The 15,275-nt window shown below is 38.0% G+C and overlaps 1 protein-coding gene across 1 annotated transcript in view; it reads left to right on the top strand.

The window, feature by feature from the left end:
- The window catches only part of LOC139734526 (wee1-like protein kinase 2), a 233,965-nt gene that overhangs the window by 205,590 nt on the left and 13,100 nt on the right, over positions 1-15,275 (top strand). Inside the window, exons 6-8 of the mRNA XM_071645302.1 lie at positions 13,347-13,478; positions 13,851-13,936; positions 14,992-15,159. Of these exons, the coding sequence (XP_071501403.1) occupies positions 13,347-13,478; positions 13,851-13,936; positions 14,992-15,159 (386 nt within the window). The remainder of the gene's footprint in view (positions 1-13,346; positions 13,479-13,850; positions 13,937-14,991; positions 15,160-15,275) is intronic.

Here is a 15,275-nt window from a genome sequence, read left to right as displayed (position 1 = left end):
CTTCAATTTGAAGACTTACAAGTAAAGTTGAAGTATTGACAACAGGGTTCGTGCAAGGTTTGGTTCTACAAATAGTCTTTTTTTCTGTTCGAATTGATGACTTAATGTGACTAGGTCGAGAGGAATCTGGGAGAGCTACACTGAATTGACGGCCAGCGCAGGCGCACACATCACATGCATACCAATTTCGAATCCATTGACTGGATAAGATGTCTGTGTGCGCATGCGCTGGCCGTCAATTCAGTGTAGCTCTCCTAGGTTCCTCTCGACCGAGTCACATTAAGTCATCAATTCGAACAGAAAGGGACTATTTGCAGAATCAAACCTTGCACGAACCCTGTTGTCAATACTTCAACTTTACTGGTAAGTCTTCAAATTGAAGAATTTTTCCGATTTTAAGTTGATATTTGTCCGCGATACTACCCTGTCATGATCCTGTATGCTACAGTCCACAGCCCCATGACACTATGCGTATGGGGCTGCTGGCCGCAGTTAGTTCCCATAGTGTTTCTAAGCTAAAATACATATACACATTTGTAAAGCACTGCTTTTAGCCATATACCTAGAAAAAAATTAAAGTTTTGGTTTAATAGTTGCATTATATCTTGTGTTTTATCTTTTCCTGATGCTGGCTATGCCAAGGAGGACAAGAGCAAAGTGGTACGAGACCATGAGAGAGAGCACTTACTGACCGTCCGAGGTCATGGACAAGGCAAATGCCTTTTATTCTGTTCAAAGACATGTTTAATCAAATGACTGATCATTCAAGGCAAAAAAAAAAAAAAAAAAAGAAGAAAAAAAAAACTTCTGTGTGTTTGTATGTGTGTCGGCGTGCATGTGGGAGAATCTTATTGTACACAAACACACACACACACACCGTCACATGCACACACACACACATACGCACACACATACAGCTTTGTAGGTATGAAGATTTAGTATACCCAAGTGTATTAAAATATTATTCTACATGCCTTGGCCATTTATCACATTAGCATCATAAAAATCATTATTATAAACATGAAAACACAATGATATAATACATGTATTGATCAGTGCATTACACATACACAGGTGCATACAAACACTGACATATATATTATACACTCACACATACAAACTCATTTACACACATGAGACATTACTATTAGACAGATCATATTGTTTATCAGTAAACGTGTTTTTCTTTTCTTCTTCTTAAGAAGCTTTAATATATTTAGATCACATAGCAATCACGTTGTTCATGAAATATTATACTGTACTTTCGAAAATTTAATCTTCATTAAATTTCCTGAAGTTTTCGTTGCTATCATTAACGACATGGTGGGACACTACCTCCTTTCCTTACACGTAAGATAGCTCAAAATGATAATCATTCAAATTTTCTAGTTTTAACAAATTTCCTGGAACATTCCATGGTCCAAATATCCTTGAAAGGGTGTAAAAGTTTTTTAAAATGCCGATATATAAAATAAAGGCAAAATTATAGTTTACCCATTCATGAGTGAAAACTGTTGGATTCTGTATTGGAGGCAATGTGTACCTGAAAATCTTGGAGAGAATCACACAGGTTTGGCATTAAAAATTGTGATAACATTGCAATTCACTTCCAATATCAGAGGATCTGTGCAAACCTGACTCAACTTATGCACAATTTTCATTTGGCTGGTACTAGTTTCAGCAAACTGATTTTGTACTCAATCTACTAACCTTTCTACATGAACATTCTGTCTCAGTATTAATAATAGTTACATCTTTTTTTTTTTCCCAGAGTGGGAGAAACAAATTTTAATTGTAGTCATTCAGTTTTATGAAAAAAAAACATACTTAGGGAAACATTTTTGTTCTTAGAATTATTCAACCCTAATTAAATCATAATAGTGGGCAGAAATGTTTGCTACAGGGCGAACAATCACATACTGAGGCAAGGAGTCAAAACATATTGCATAAACATTGGCATTCAAAATACAGGGAACAATATATTACAAATATATTTCATCATGCACAACTTTGGTAAGATGTCAATTCTTGAATATTAATCACATTGACCAAAGCATTGGTGCATATACAGTACATTCTGTTGTTTCTGAACTTTGCGCTGAAGTTCTTTGTGTGTGTGTGTGTGTTCTTAAACCATCACGTCAAAAATTTTGCTACTTAAAATAAAACAGAAATACATGGGTCCACTTCTTTCATGGACAACTCATAGTAACATGCCGATGTATTCTTTCTTGAATATTTATCATATTGACCAAAGCATCAATGCATATAAACATAATGTTGTATCTGAACTTTGCACCAAAGTTTCTTTGCATACATACATGAACACCATCTCTTCTCAAAAAGAAGTTTAAAAAGAAAATTTATGTTACAAACTTTATGTTACAAACGCTACTTAACATACATTTGTAAAACAAATATATTGCTCCATTTCATCATGGACAACTTATAGTAACATGACAATGTATTCATGCTTGAATATTAATCATATTGACCCGTTTCCCTCGGCAAGTGATGAGCAGGTTGACTCTGTTGCAATTGATGCATTTTACAGGCAACACAGCAGAACCTGAAGAGCTTCCAGAAGAAAATCTTGATCTTGATGTGAGCGTCTTAGGGGAGGAAACAGATGCTTCTGCTGACGGACCAGGCTCCTCCTTCAGCTTTCGTTTCCTAGCGAGATTCAGGCATTTGCTATCTATAAATCTCTTGTAGCACGTCTTGTAGCACGTTTCATGGAATCCTATATAATACAATGGAGAAATGAATAGCAATGATTAGCCACTGGATTTTGTGAGGGAAAAAAAAAAGGCTAAACGCTAGGGGGAGGGGTTGAACATTACACTCACTATATTTTTTAATGTACGGTAGACTATTGACTGCCAATATTTGAATCCTGTAATTACCAATAGGCCCTAGTACTATACCAGGTATCAGATTAACCATAACAAATTAATCATTAATTACAACTCATGATCATCGTCATCATCAACTACTTCAACTTGTACTTGCAATGCAATTACTGATTTTAAATTACATCTTCAGCTTTTAGCATCGGATCACAATGTCAATTATCATAATTATGAATACAACAACTGCCTTATCATCATTAATACTAGTAATCCTTTCACTATCACCACCACCCACTGCTTTATAATTTGGCACAACATAATGGTAATCATCTGTTTTAGGGAGTTAATTGTTGAAATTATGTTATTGTCATTGTTTTTTAGACCTATTAGATATTAATAAGTTCATTTAATGAGACGCTAAATGTGTGTTTTGAGGGGGGATTCGCCAATTTCGGGGGCTGAGAGAAAATAGACTGGATGGGTTTTTAATATTGATATCCCATAGCCATGATTATGAAAATATAAAGTTACATGCAGTTTAGACCTTTTTCAATCCAGTCCTGTGTGTGTCAAGATTTTTACAAGATCAGCTACATCAACCTGTACATAGAACAACATGTAAAATTACATCTACATTATAACGGCACTATAACGCTATGCCATGGTGAAATTCAAGATATCTAAAAAGTAATGTGACACGCTAACGGCTAAGTTACTGCATTAGCGCCCATTATAACATACACAAGCAACGTTCATAGCTAACGTTAGTCATTACGCATATAGGCGAAGCCAGGCATAGACTGTCGACTGCAACGACTGTACGTAAACTAACCTGTATCCCATGTCAGGGTGCAGTCAGTCCCTCTGAATCACTTCGTTCTGCGATTTCACGGTCTCCCCCACTCAATTTGATCCACTCTTTGGTACACACAATAGATTTTGTCTATCTTAGGTTTGTCATAGCCGTGAAATTTTCAAACTTCATCGATGTTACATGCATAACGCATCTTAAAAGTTTCGGCAAAGCAGACGATGTAGATGCGTCGACAGGCTCACAGGGGGCGGCCATTTTGACTCGTAATAAAAATGTAAACAATGATTCTCAATTCGAATTGGATAACATACATCACATGATCGTTTGCGAATGAATATCGTACATGGCAAAGTGTACATATTGAGCTCCTCAGTGACAAAAAAGTTCACTGTTTCCCCCTAAATTACCAGAATACTACAGGAGGGTTTGTGTCGAACTTTTTCCTGTAGCCTCTTTGGTTATTTGTTTACACGTACCTGTTGAGAAATTTTAGTGCCGCAGTTGTCGGAAGGAAACAAGCGAAAAAACCGGCTCACCCCACGGCCTACTCTCCGCGATAATGAGATTAAAGTCTCTTTGCCCGTACCCATGCATAGTACATGTAAATCCATTGTCTCCGCGAGTGATCAGCTGGGTGAGCGAGAGAGAAAAGCCGAAAGCCCACTGTGCTACCACAGAACTCTACGCATATGTGATGCGCTCCGTCGGAATGAGTCAAAAGTCGCAAAAAATGAAATCGTAGTTATGCCTATATGTGAATTCTACAGACTCTAAGCTTTACACTGATATGTAATACAACTCATTTCGATATCCCTATAGATCATAAAAACGAATATAAACTACGTTTATGATGTCAGTCCATTTTCTAAATAACAGAGAAAATCGCTCTCAAAGTTCAGGCTACGTTCAAGCTCACAACCTGTTTCTTTCACGGGACGAAACAATACAGCAGTCCTGCTTAGCGACGGCGTTTACGCTCCATCGCACGCACTACCGTATAAGGCGATAGCTTGGGTATGTAAGATAATTAACCAATCGCAGGACAGGTCTGTCAATAACGATTCTGACCAATACGGCAGCCCGAATGTAAACTTCGGCGCGTTTGTGTCCGTGCCGCTGCCGCCGCATGAATGAGTCGGTACACGTTGTGTGTCGGCTGCGTTGTAGTTTGCCGCAAGTTTTTAACTCACAAACAATAGGAAACAGTAAAAAGAAAAAAAGGCACGCAATGCGTCTTACGAGAAGCGTCTTTTAGCGAGGGCGTTGATCGCTTCCATTCTCCTCCCATGTTGTTGTCAATGGAAACTAAAGAGGATGCGTTTAGCAAGTACCAATACCTGAACCTGCGAGAACCTATTGTAGGCGGGCACGCAATGCGTCTTTCGAGAGCGACTTGTAGCGAGGGCGTTCATCGCTTCCATTCTCCTTCGATGTTGTTGTCAATGGAAACTAAAGAGGATGCGTTTAGTATGCAAGTACCAATATCTAAATAGAACCTGAGAACCTATTGTAGGCGGGGGTTCAAAAGACAGCATTGGTAGAAAAAGTCAATGAAGTTGATTAACGATAGTCGTCTTTTGAGATCGTGTTCTTTGCCTATACTAAAAACCCTCAAATTACGCACATGGTCGTAATGTTGCAGAGCATCAAAGACTGCTTTCGCGTCTGTTCTGCCGCAGCTGTATACAGCCGTAACATTCTGAATTCCCGCCATATTAGGCACTTTTCCTTTATAGGCGTTGCGTGCACAGTAATTATCGCTTATCACGCTTGCCAATGCTGCACATATTATACGTATCAGAAGCAAAGGTTGATGTAGGCTTGACAGCTTCACGTTGGGTTTATAATGATTGTATCATAAATATACTTCTTATTCTCGGTCACTTTTGTGATACCATAGCATATAAAAAACCATTAACTTGTAGCTTAAGCTGAATGTTTTTTTTTTAACATCACATTTGCAGTTACAATCTTTCTGCTGCATTTGAGAAGTGGAGTATAGATAATAATACTGACAAATATTCGGAATTAATACTTAGGCCTTCTTCATTATTCATTTTGTATTCACAAACCTTATTAGAAAAAATGATTGCTTGATTACTTCGGGTAAAGGAACCACCGGCAATGACCGGAAAGGAACCGCATTTAATTTTCTTGTTAACGAACCTAAGCTAATAGTGAACCATATTTCATTGTGTGATTAACGAACCTTCAGAATAATCAATTGTATTACCCCCCCCCCCTCCCCAAGGAAAAAAAAACAGTTCAATGTCATGCGTTGTCAATAGTGATAAAAGGCCCGTTTTTATTTCGTAGTGTGTCTCAGTACTCTTGTGCTTACTTTTAAGGGTGTGCCTCTCTCAATGATTGCGATTGATGTTCAACTATTTCTTTCACGCAAGCTTGAACAGGAAAAAGCTAAAAGTCAGGCAAGATGACGAGTTTTCTTCCATGAGATACAATCATTAAGACACACATCTATTCCCGAAAGTTGTGTGATTGCTTATGTGCTAAAGAATATTGTGTTCATGACATGAATCAGGCACTATACAAAACGGTTGAAATCTACTGAAAGTCGAACTTCGTTTTTGTTTTTTTAATTTCATTTCCATTTCAAGCGGGGATAGACTAGAAATTAGTTGGTCTACACTGGCAGGAGACATTACAGTTTTCCAGTACATGTTCCGCATTTAAACAGTCGCCATATTTTCGTGGTCAGAATCAGATAATGGACACATGATATATTATAAAAATAAAAGTACAAAACAACGAATACGCCATATGTACAAACATTATGAACTTCAATGAATTAAACTTACCTGTGACATTCTGCATAAAAAACAAGCACGCCGATTAAATAATATTTTGATAGAATTAATAGAACACACGGCGATCCTGCGTGGCAGATCAAATCAAGTTCAATTGGTGAGAAAGCTAAATGAAGTTAAAAAGTTGACTTCTTTTCGTTTCTCTTTCAATTCATGAAAACAGAATTACATTGTATATCTATTGAAGAGGATTGTCTCTGTTGCGAACGATCGCCATATATAGCACTGTTAGTCTTCTGCGCTAATCCGAATCCCTAAATACTTTAATTTTTGCTTGATAATGTAATAACCCTGCTATAACTTTATAAAGGACTCGCAAATTAAAAGTTTCAAACCGTATACTAAAACATTAGTACACGGTGTATTTCAAAAAAAAACATTTTGAATGCGTTGTGTGTTAGCATGTTAATAGCATCAATCTGCCTTTTATTTTCCGTACGTAAAGCGCACAGAAACGTAACCAAACGTTACCAAATACAGTGAAATGCATTGTACGGCGTGGAACTATCATTAGAAGTATATCCCATTCCTTTTTTTTTTTAATTTGCTTGAAGCAGTCGTCAAACCATGTGTCATTTTCGTAGCAACATCACTTAGGAATTAGAATGTATGAAGATAATCGTTACTCATTTATTTTGCGCTACTATTTTAGCATTTACATTTTTAACTTTTATTGACATGCAGTATTATGTTACTGTATGGTTACGATTACGAATGTTGGTTATGAATTCAAAAGACAGGTTTATTAATCGAACTATAAAGGTAACAGCTGTTTTGAAAGTAGTTCGATACAAGTTCAAAACGCAATCGAAGTCATCGTCATAGGGGGAACTGATAGCTCTAGAAAACTTGTTTAGGCTAGTAAAGATTGCCGTATGCAATCTTTGTAGAAAGTTTTGACTTAGGCCATCTTTTGATTATTTTGAGAAATTTTATAAAGAATTATTTGTTTTGATTATGTCAAGAATTAGTTTGAACTATGAGAATAAAAAGGCGCGGTTACCCAAACAATGTCGTAGGTCGATTAGACATGATGGGTAAAGTAAATTCATGACTTGACTAATTTTTACTGAATTGATGATCTCTTCTGTAAACCATCAGTTATGTCTTGTAGATGATACCTCTGTAATCGTAGTCAAAATTCTTTAGAGCGATGAGACGAAAACCAACAAACAAAATACCGTGTATCATCGCTCGAGATTCCACCATTTGGCGTCACCGGACCAACAATAAGTGGCAAATCAAATGGAATGTTATGTTGTGGGACAGCAGACTGTGTTACGTTTTTTAAATGTTTCGATCAATTGTTTTAAAAAAAGAGAAAATGAGGCAAAGTTCAAGAAATTAGAAAAAAGCACGTAAATGCAGGCGATCATGTTTGATAATCAAAGTAAGAGATTACACTCGGCCGTGCGGATGTATATGATTGCCTTATTTACATGTCTGATTTCTGTAAACTGTTATATTTAAATTTAAGTTCCCTTCCCTCCTTGATAAAAGTTGTGTTGGGTTTTCGCTATAGGCATTTATTAAGAAACGCTGTAAAAACGACAACAAATGCCTACTATACATCAAGAGATGACCTATACATACATGAAACAAAAATTCTGTACGTTCTGATATAATGCAACTGCTTGTTTGTTTGTTTGTTTGTTTTGAATTACCATGGTCTTTGTCGGGGGAAAGATGAAGAAAAGTAGTAGAGTGTATCACTCTCAAATCCGGATGATTGCGATAAGTGTGTATTCCCGCCCTTTCTATACAGGTAAGCTTGGTATCCTATTATAAAAGCCTGCATGTGTCACGCAGAAGAACTGATTCCGCGATCACTTTTAACCTTTCATAAAATTCACGTTTTAAGATAGTAACGATAGCTTGTAGGAGATAGGGAAGTTAGCGTCCCTGACTGTGGTTCTGAACACAAAAGGGGACTGAAAAATTCTTTTACAAATTAGCAGACATAATGCCGATCCTCCAACACTGTTGCTCCATTCCGTCACTGATTCTGCTATCAATGGTGAAGAAAGAATACTGGTTGCGTAATCTATCCACGCCTTGATTGCAGGAAGTTTACCTTTCATTGTTTAAGGCTTGGTTGATGCGGGGTTTACTCGGATACAAAGCGTGAACAGTGTCGTCCGAGTTCTTTCATTCGAAATTCCGCAGAATACGAAATTCAATGGGCAATTAGCGCTGCTACTTCGCAAAGATGTTAGCCAAATTCTTTGCAGACTTGACCTCTCACATGTCAGCTACACGCAATACACGACAAACAGCTATCATTACAAACATTCTGATTAAAAAACAAAACAAAATGAAGAAGCACACTTTTGAGTAGCGACACAGCTTTCTGTCCCTTTCTCAAACAGGTCCTACTTCTAATAAATACACAGATGACAAGGGTGAGAATATCCTCCAAAGGGAACACGAGCTATTTGGGCATTAATAATGTTTGTCTTCCGATTTCTCTCCATGCCGTCACGGCCCAAACCATTATAAGAAATAGGGCAATAAGTTTTATTAACCAGGGAAATGAGTATATGAATATAAGAACGACCCAAGTCCATGGATGACCATTTCAAGTAAACTTAAAAAAACTTCATATTTTTTTATTTGTCCAATAATATTCTATTTAACTGTGATGGGAAGGCAACATTGTATATACAATTTAGAACATATATTATTATGACAATTAACATTTACATTAATTGTGGAGAGGCCATTTTGTGTGATGGACTTGGGTCGTTCTTTGATTCATATGGACTTGGGTCGTTCTTTGATTCATATACATGATATTCTGCTATAGAGATGAGAGAAGGACGAGAGAGGGCGCTATAATATGAATGTAAGAACGACCCAAGTCCTTCATGTTTACATTCATATAAGATTTAACTCATCTATTTCTGGCACTTCCGGGGGTAATTAGGATTTATCATTTATGCACGAGATGAGTCCATGCATAAGCTACAATTTCCCATGTCAAACTAAATTTGGCCAAAAATTGGACTTGGGTTGTTCTTATATTCATATACTCAAATAATAGTACGCATTACATACATTTGGCGAATTATCACACGCATTGTCGACTTTATAAAAGCGAGAATAATTGACAACTCTATATCTCCAGAGATGAACTTAAAACAGCAAGTCACATACCAGGGAACGAAAGTTATGATTATTTGAATGAATTCATTAATGAGGCCAATTAATAACCGTTGAAAGAGTACACACACGCATAATGAGGTTTCTATAGTTCGATATGTGATAATTGTATTAGCTCATAGATAAAGTATCATAAATTTTGCGTGATCGTTCGTTGAAATTAAGTTTTCAGCGCGATTTGTGCGTCACATAAATCACCACTTCATGAAATGGAGTGCATGTATCAAACGAAACTCGCTGGTCATGCAATCGATAGCCTTGGTCAGCTCACTATTATTGCGTAATTCTAAAGCCCTCGCCGCTTGGCCGCCGACGCCGCCGCGCGCACCATGCTTTGTTTTGTCTTTAATGGGGTCAAGAGAAATGCCTCATTAGCATACACCCTGGCAACGGAGGCGGAGTCTCGATCGGGCAAGAACAATAGGTGCGAAACGCAACGCAAAGGCGAGCGTTCGAAAAAAATGTAACCGAAAAAATTTGTCTCAGAAAAACTGTGATTTGGGACACTTGTACTCATTTTTACACGCTGAAATTTTCTGTACAAACAGATAAAACCTCAAGGAATCAAAATCCGTCATAAAAAAATTTCGACCCGAGCAGTGCTTCCCCTTCATTTTCGGCTCATTACGGGAAAACTCCCCCTGCGACTTATGACTCATTTTGTCGGAGCGCCACACATATGGTCTATTGTGTAGAGTTCTGTGTGTGCGACCTGAGCCTGCGAGCTGGTGCGAGCTGTATAAGACGCCAAGGAGCTTCCGCTGCACCCTATTATCTGTAGTATCCCACTGTCTCTGCAAGAGAATAACTGGGTGATCTACAAAGCAGGAGTCCAGTGCAATCGCTGAATGTTGTTGTTTTTGTTTGTGGTGTGTTTTTTTTTTGGTGCCACTCTCGACGTCGCCCCGGAGGCGGAGCACGGACGAAACCCGGTCGTACTGATAGAAGAGACCCTCCCACTGCCGACGGCACCGGTCTCGAGGGCCCGGAGCCGACAGCTTTGGAGGAGATAGCCTTACAAAAAAACAAAGGGAATACATAAGGTCGATCCTAATAGGCCATTATTATAATACAGCGTGCCCCACAAAAAAAAAAATACAAATGAAATAAAATGAACCAAACTGAGTTTCGATGCAACTTTTTCCTATCAAAATCATAAATTTGCTACCTGAGATATTTGTCAATGGAAAGATACACTTCTCTTCTTTCATTTTATGCACAACTCTGTGTTCCTGATTCATGCATGAATGAGTTAGAACAATGAACATCGGTGCTACCAAATTTTCATTTGCACGTGCAAACAGTGACTTTGAGTGAATTATTTAGAAAAGTTATGAGACTTAACCAATTGAAGACTAATATCATGAGTATTCTCAGGCTGCCTGGGGTCTAATGGCTATGGGGAAACAATGTAACAGATGGTACAAATTTTTGTGATTTTGTATCTCAAACCTCTCTCAGTGTTTTCATTCCTCGCTACATTTCACAAGCAAGAATTTTTCATCCTTCAGCACTGCAAGAGGCGGCAGAAAGTTTTTGAAGGGGGGGAGGGGAAGGGGTTAGCTGAAGCAGAAAAGTGGTACCTTACTTATTTTTCACTGCACTTGCCCTTCCTATATTTCAAAGGCACAAGTGCAGGGCAGAAAGTCCTTATTTTCTTGGCCTGGAAGGCCCCCCCCCCCCCCCTTTTCAACATTATGCTGATGAACACTGTTTGCTCTCTGTGGTTAGCTGCATGGTCAGGCATGGTCATGATTATGTGCTAATTTACCTCTCTATTCACAACTGAACTGTCTGTAACGTTTGCTCTTAAATCACCCCCCCCCCCCCAGTGTAAATTCATTGAAGCATGAATGGCATTGTCTGCCAAGCCGAGAAAGCTAAATGGCTCCTTACAATGTATTTGGCTTTCTTCGTATGTGGGTGAATTCGAAGTGTATTTTCAAATTCAGTTTTTCGAGCAGGCATAAATCATTTTTTTATGCATGAGCTGTCATATGAAAGGAAAATGGATATTTAGGCTATGCTTTTTTTTTTGGGGGGGGGGGTTGCAAAAGATTGCCGGAAAGGCGTGAAAACTAATTCAAAGTAGCAATTTGCATGTGCAAATGAAAATTTGGTAGCACCACTGTCCATTGTTCTAACTCAGGCATGCATGAATTATGAACATTGAGTTGTGCATCAAATGAAAGAAGAGATTAAATGGAATTTTGTTGAATGTTTTCCTTAATACGTACCATAGATGAGCAAACTTTATATTTTATCACTGTCAAACAGTGTGATGCTGTGGTAACTGCATTTTTTAGTGAAAATCACACAAAATATTGTGAATTGGGTTAGTTCCCTATTGTAAAGTTTTTATGCCTCCACCACGAAGTGGTGCCAGAGGCATTATGTTTTTGGGTTGTCTGTCCATCCGTTCGTCCTTCCGTCCGTAATCAATTTTGTGGATAGCGTAACTAAACAACTGTTTAAGGTATCCTAATGAAACTTTGCATGAATATGTACGAGCGGGCAAAGTTGTACCTATCAATTTTAGGTGCATGTGCTCAAGGTCAAATGCTCAGAATTTCACTATTTCACCGATATCCATGCAATGCTTGAAGGTATTTTTTTAAACTAAGTGTATACATGTACTACCAAATAAAATTCTCCGGAGGGAGTTACGGGTCATGAGATCAAAGGTCAAAGATCAAGTAAAAATTGTGAAATTTATGTTTTTCTCCATATCTCGCAAATGGTTCAAGGTATCTTCATGGAACTTTAGTATATACATGTATGCATGTACTGACTGGCAGTGATTATCTAGGGAATTTGGGGGTCATGGGTCAAAGGTCAAGGTCAACTTCTAAAAAATTTCACTATTTCCCTCACATTTATGCAATGCCTGCAGGATTTTTCGTGAAACTTGATATATATTGTATGTACATTGTATTACTCAATAGACATTCTGTGGGAAGTTTCTTGCCAAAAGGTCAAAGGTCAAGTGAAAGTGCTAAATTTCTCTTCCTCCTCCATATCTCAAAGTGACTCAAGGTATCATCATGAAACTAAGTACATATTAATGCATGTTCTACCTGACAGTGATTCTCTTGGAAACTTTAGGGTCATAAAGTCAAAGGTCAAGGGTCAAAGGCCAGGTTTAAATGCTAATATTTTACCATTTAATACTGAAATTACACTTTTTCTCCATACATTGAAAATTACTCAATGCATAAACTTATAAAAGGGTCGAAAGTCAAGTAAAAAATCTCAAATCCCCAAATACCTGCACTTTGAGACAATTTAGCCATTCATCTACTTAAACCTAGTTCAATGAAAGTGAACACTCAGCACATTTGTGACAAATCTGTTATTTTGATATTTTGCCAATTATGTGGAACTGTCATCACACATTGTCAAGACATTGTACTATAGACCTTTTAGGAGAAGCATCCAGTCGCCATTGCAACATTTCTAGTTTAGCATTTGACTTGTATGGCACATCTGAACCGAATGATTTTTAAATAAGCAAAACATTTCTGTTGCATTGCTGTTACTATGTGTTGCCTGGTAACAGCATTTCTTCAATAAAAAGCAAACAAAAATATTGTTGATCGAGCTAATTCCCTCAGTCTTACGTGTCACTGGGAGTATCAATCATATTCAGTGATAGTTTTCTTGGATTTTTTTTTTTTTGACATGAAACAGGTAACATATTTATCTCAAGGAAGGAAGTCCTGCCAAAGTCCACACCAGGCCTGGAGATGGAGAGGATTTGTGATGGCGAAGATGACATTGAGTTTGGTCAGACTATCAATGCACCTCTGACCTTCAAAATAGGTAAAAAAAAAAGAATGGTATTGTTGTATTCAGTTCTTTGTGCTTAATAGCAAGATTATTTGCATGCTACCCCCCCCCCCCCCCAAAAAAAAAAAAAAAATGGTTCACAGAAAGATATGCATTTTGAGTAAGGAATGCCAAGCAGAAAATTAAAGAAGTATTTGAAAGTGTTGAATTTTGTACTCACCTTGAGCTGAATAAGCTATTATGATCGTTCAGCATTCAACATAAAATGTTGTCTGGCATGTGTCATCCATGGTGCATCTATGGTGCATTTATCTCCTTGGGAGTAGGTCAGGATTTGGTGTGCATAATGTGGGCTGCTCCTTCATGAAACTTTTGTACAATATTGTACCATGTTCTTGTCATCAGGTGATTTGGGTCATGTGACTTCAATAACCAATCCAAAGGTTGAGGAGGGAGATGTCAGGTTCTTGCCTGTTGAGATTCTTCAGGAGGTAAGTTGTGTTAGTTGTCCTGTGTTCAGTATACACTGTGTTATAAATTTGTTTGTTTATAGTGTGTCTATTTCTTGCACTGTTGTGTTTGACGAACATAAAAGGTCAACTTCAATAATTCATTGCAAAGAGCAGGGTGCATAACCCGGTGAGGTAAATTACCTGGAACCGTCGTTCCCTTATAATGGGATTCCCATGTACCGTACATACACGTACGTATGTATGTTCTTTTTATGAATGTGTGAATGACAGTTTAAATTATGGGATAATCTTCCTGCATCTGCAAACCTTTGCATTCAGTATGCCAATGTCCCCAGGGCACCCTGTTGGCCCATTCTAGTGAATTTGATGGAGCCGCATAATGCTCCCGTTCTATGATAGGGACAATTGTTTCCCCCAGTCCATTCAAGATTGGCTGTAGTTGATTTTGTGATGAAATTAATTGCAGCACTTTTTTTTTTGGGGGGGGAGGGTTTGTTTTGTTTTTTTACAAAATGGCTTACAGTTGTTGAATTCATGACAAAATTAATTGCATTAATTGATTTTGTTACAAAATTATTTACAGAAGTTGATTCCATTAAAAATCAGCGATTTCGTAACAGAATCACCTGTGCTACACTTGGCACCCCATACTTACATGCATCAGTGCAAAATTTATTGCTTCCTTCATTGCATGTTATTCCAAATTGATATAGCTAGAAACATCAAGGTGCAAAAGGTATTAGAACCATGCTTAATCAAAGCATGCTCATGAAGCAAATAATTGCTGGTTCCACTCCTTTCTATATAAAATTACTCTGCATAATCCATAACTCTTGCCTAATCTATTCACTCACTTGCCATGAAAGACTAGGAAATTGAGAGTAGCAGTTCCCAGATGCCACAGTGCCTGTATTTGTGCCAGAAGTCCTCTTTAATAGCAAGCAAAGTATTTAAATTCAATGCTACGCCACAATTAAGTTGACTTGATAATGGTAATTCTTTTGCTTGTCTTTGGTTTCTCAACAATCATTATTCACATTGTTTGCACACACAAAAAAAAAATTTCAACCAAGGACTACTGCCACTTGACAAAAGCAGACATCTTTGCCCTTGCTCTGACAACATACATTGCTGGCGGTGGAGAAGCCCTGCCGAAGAATGGGGAGGAGTGGCACAAGATACGTGAAGGTCATCTCCCCGATCTTCCTCATGTTTCAACAGAGCTCCATGACCTGCTGCAGGTGGGTGCCTAGTCTTGTTCGTCTTAGTCTTGTTCATCCATCACCTCAGCCATCTCATTTCAAGATTCAGCCCTTGTATGTACATTTTTTCTAGGGCTCCAGGCATTTACTGGCGA

This window comes from Diadema antillarum, unplaced genomic scaffold (genome assembly GCF_040938485.1).
Source record: "Diadema antillarum isolate AM-2024a unplaced genomic scaffold, OU_Dant_1.0 seq00000531_RagTag, whole genome shotgun sequence".
Lineage (NCBI taxonomy): Eukaryota > Metazoa > Echinodermata > Echinoidea > Diadematoida > Diadematidae > Diadema > Diadema antillarum.
The sequence above is the reverse complement of the archived record's forward strand: the minus strand, read 5'-3'. Positions and strand labels throughout refer to the sequence as shown.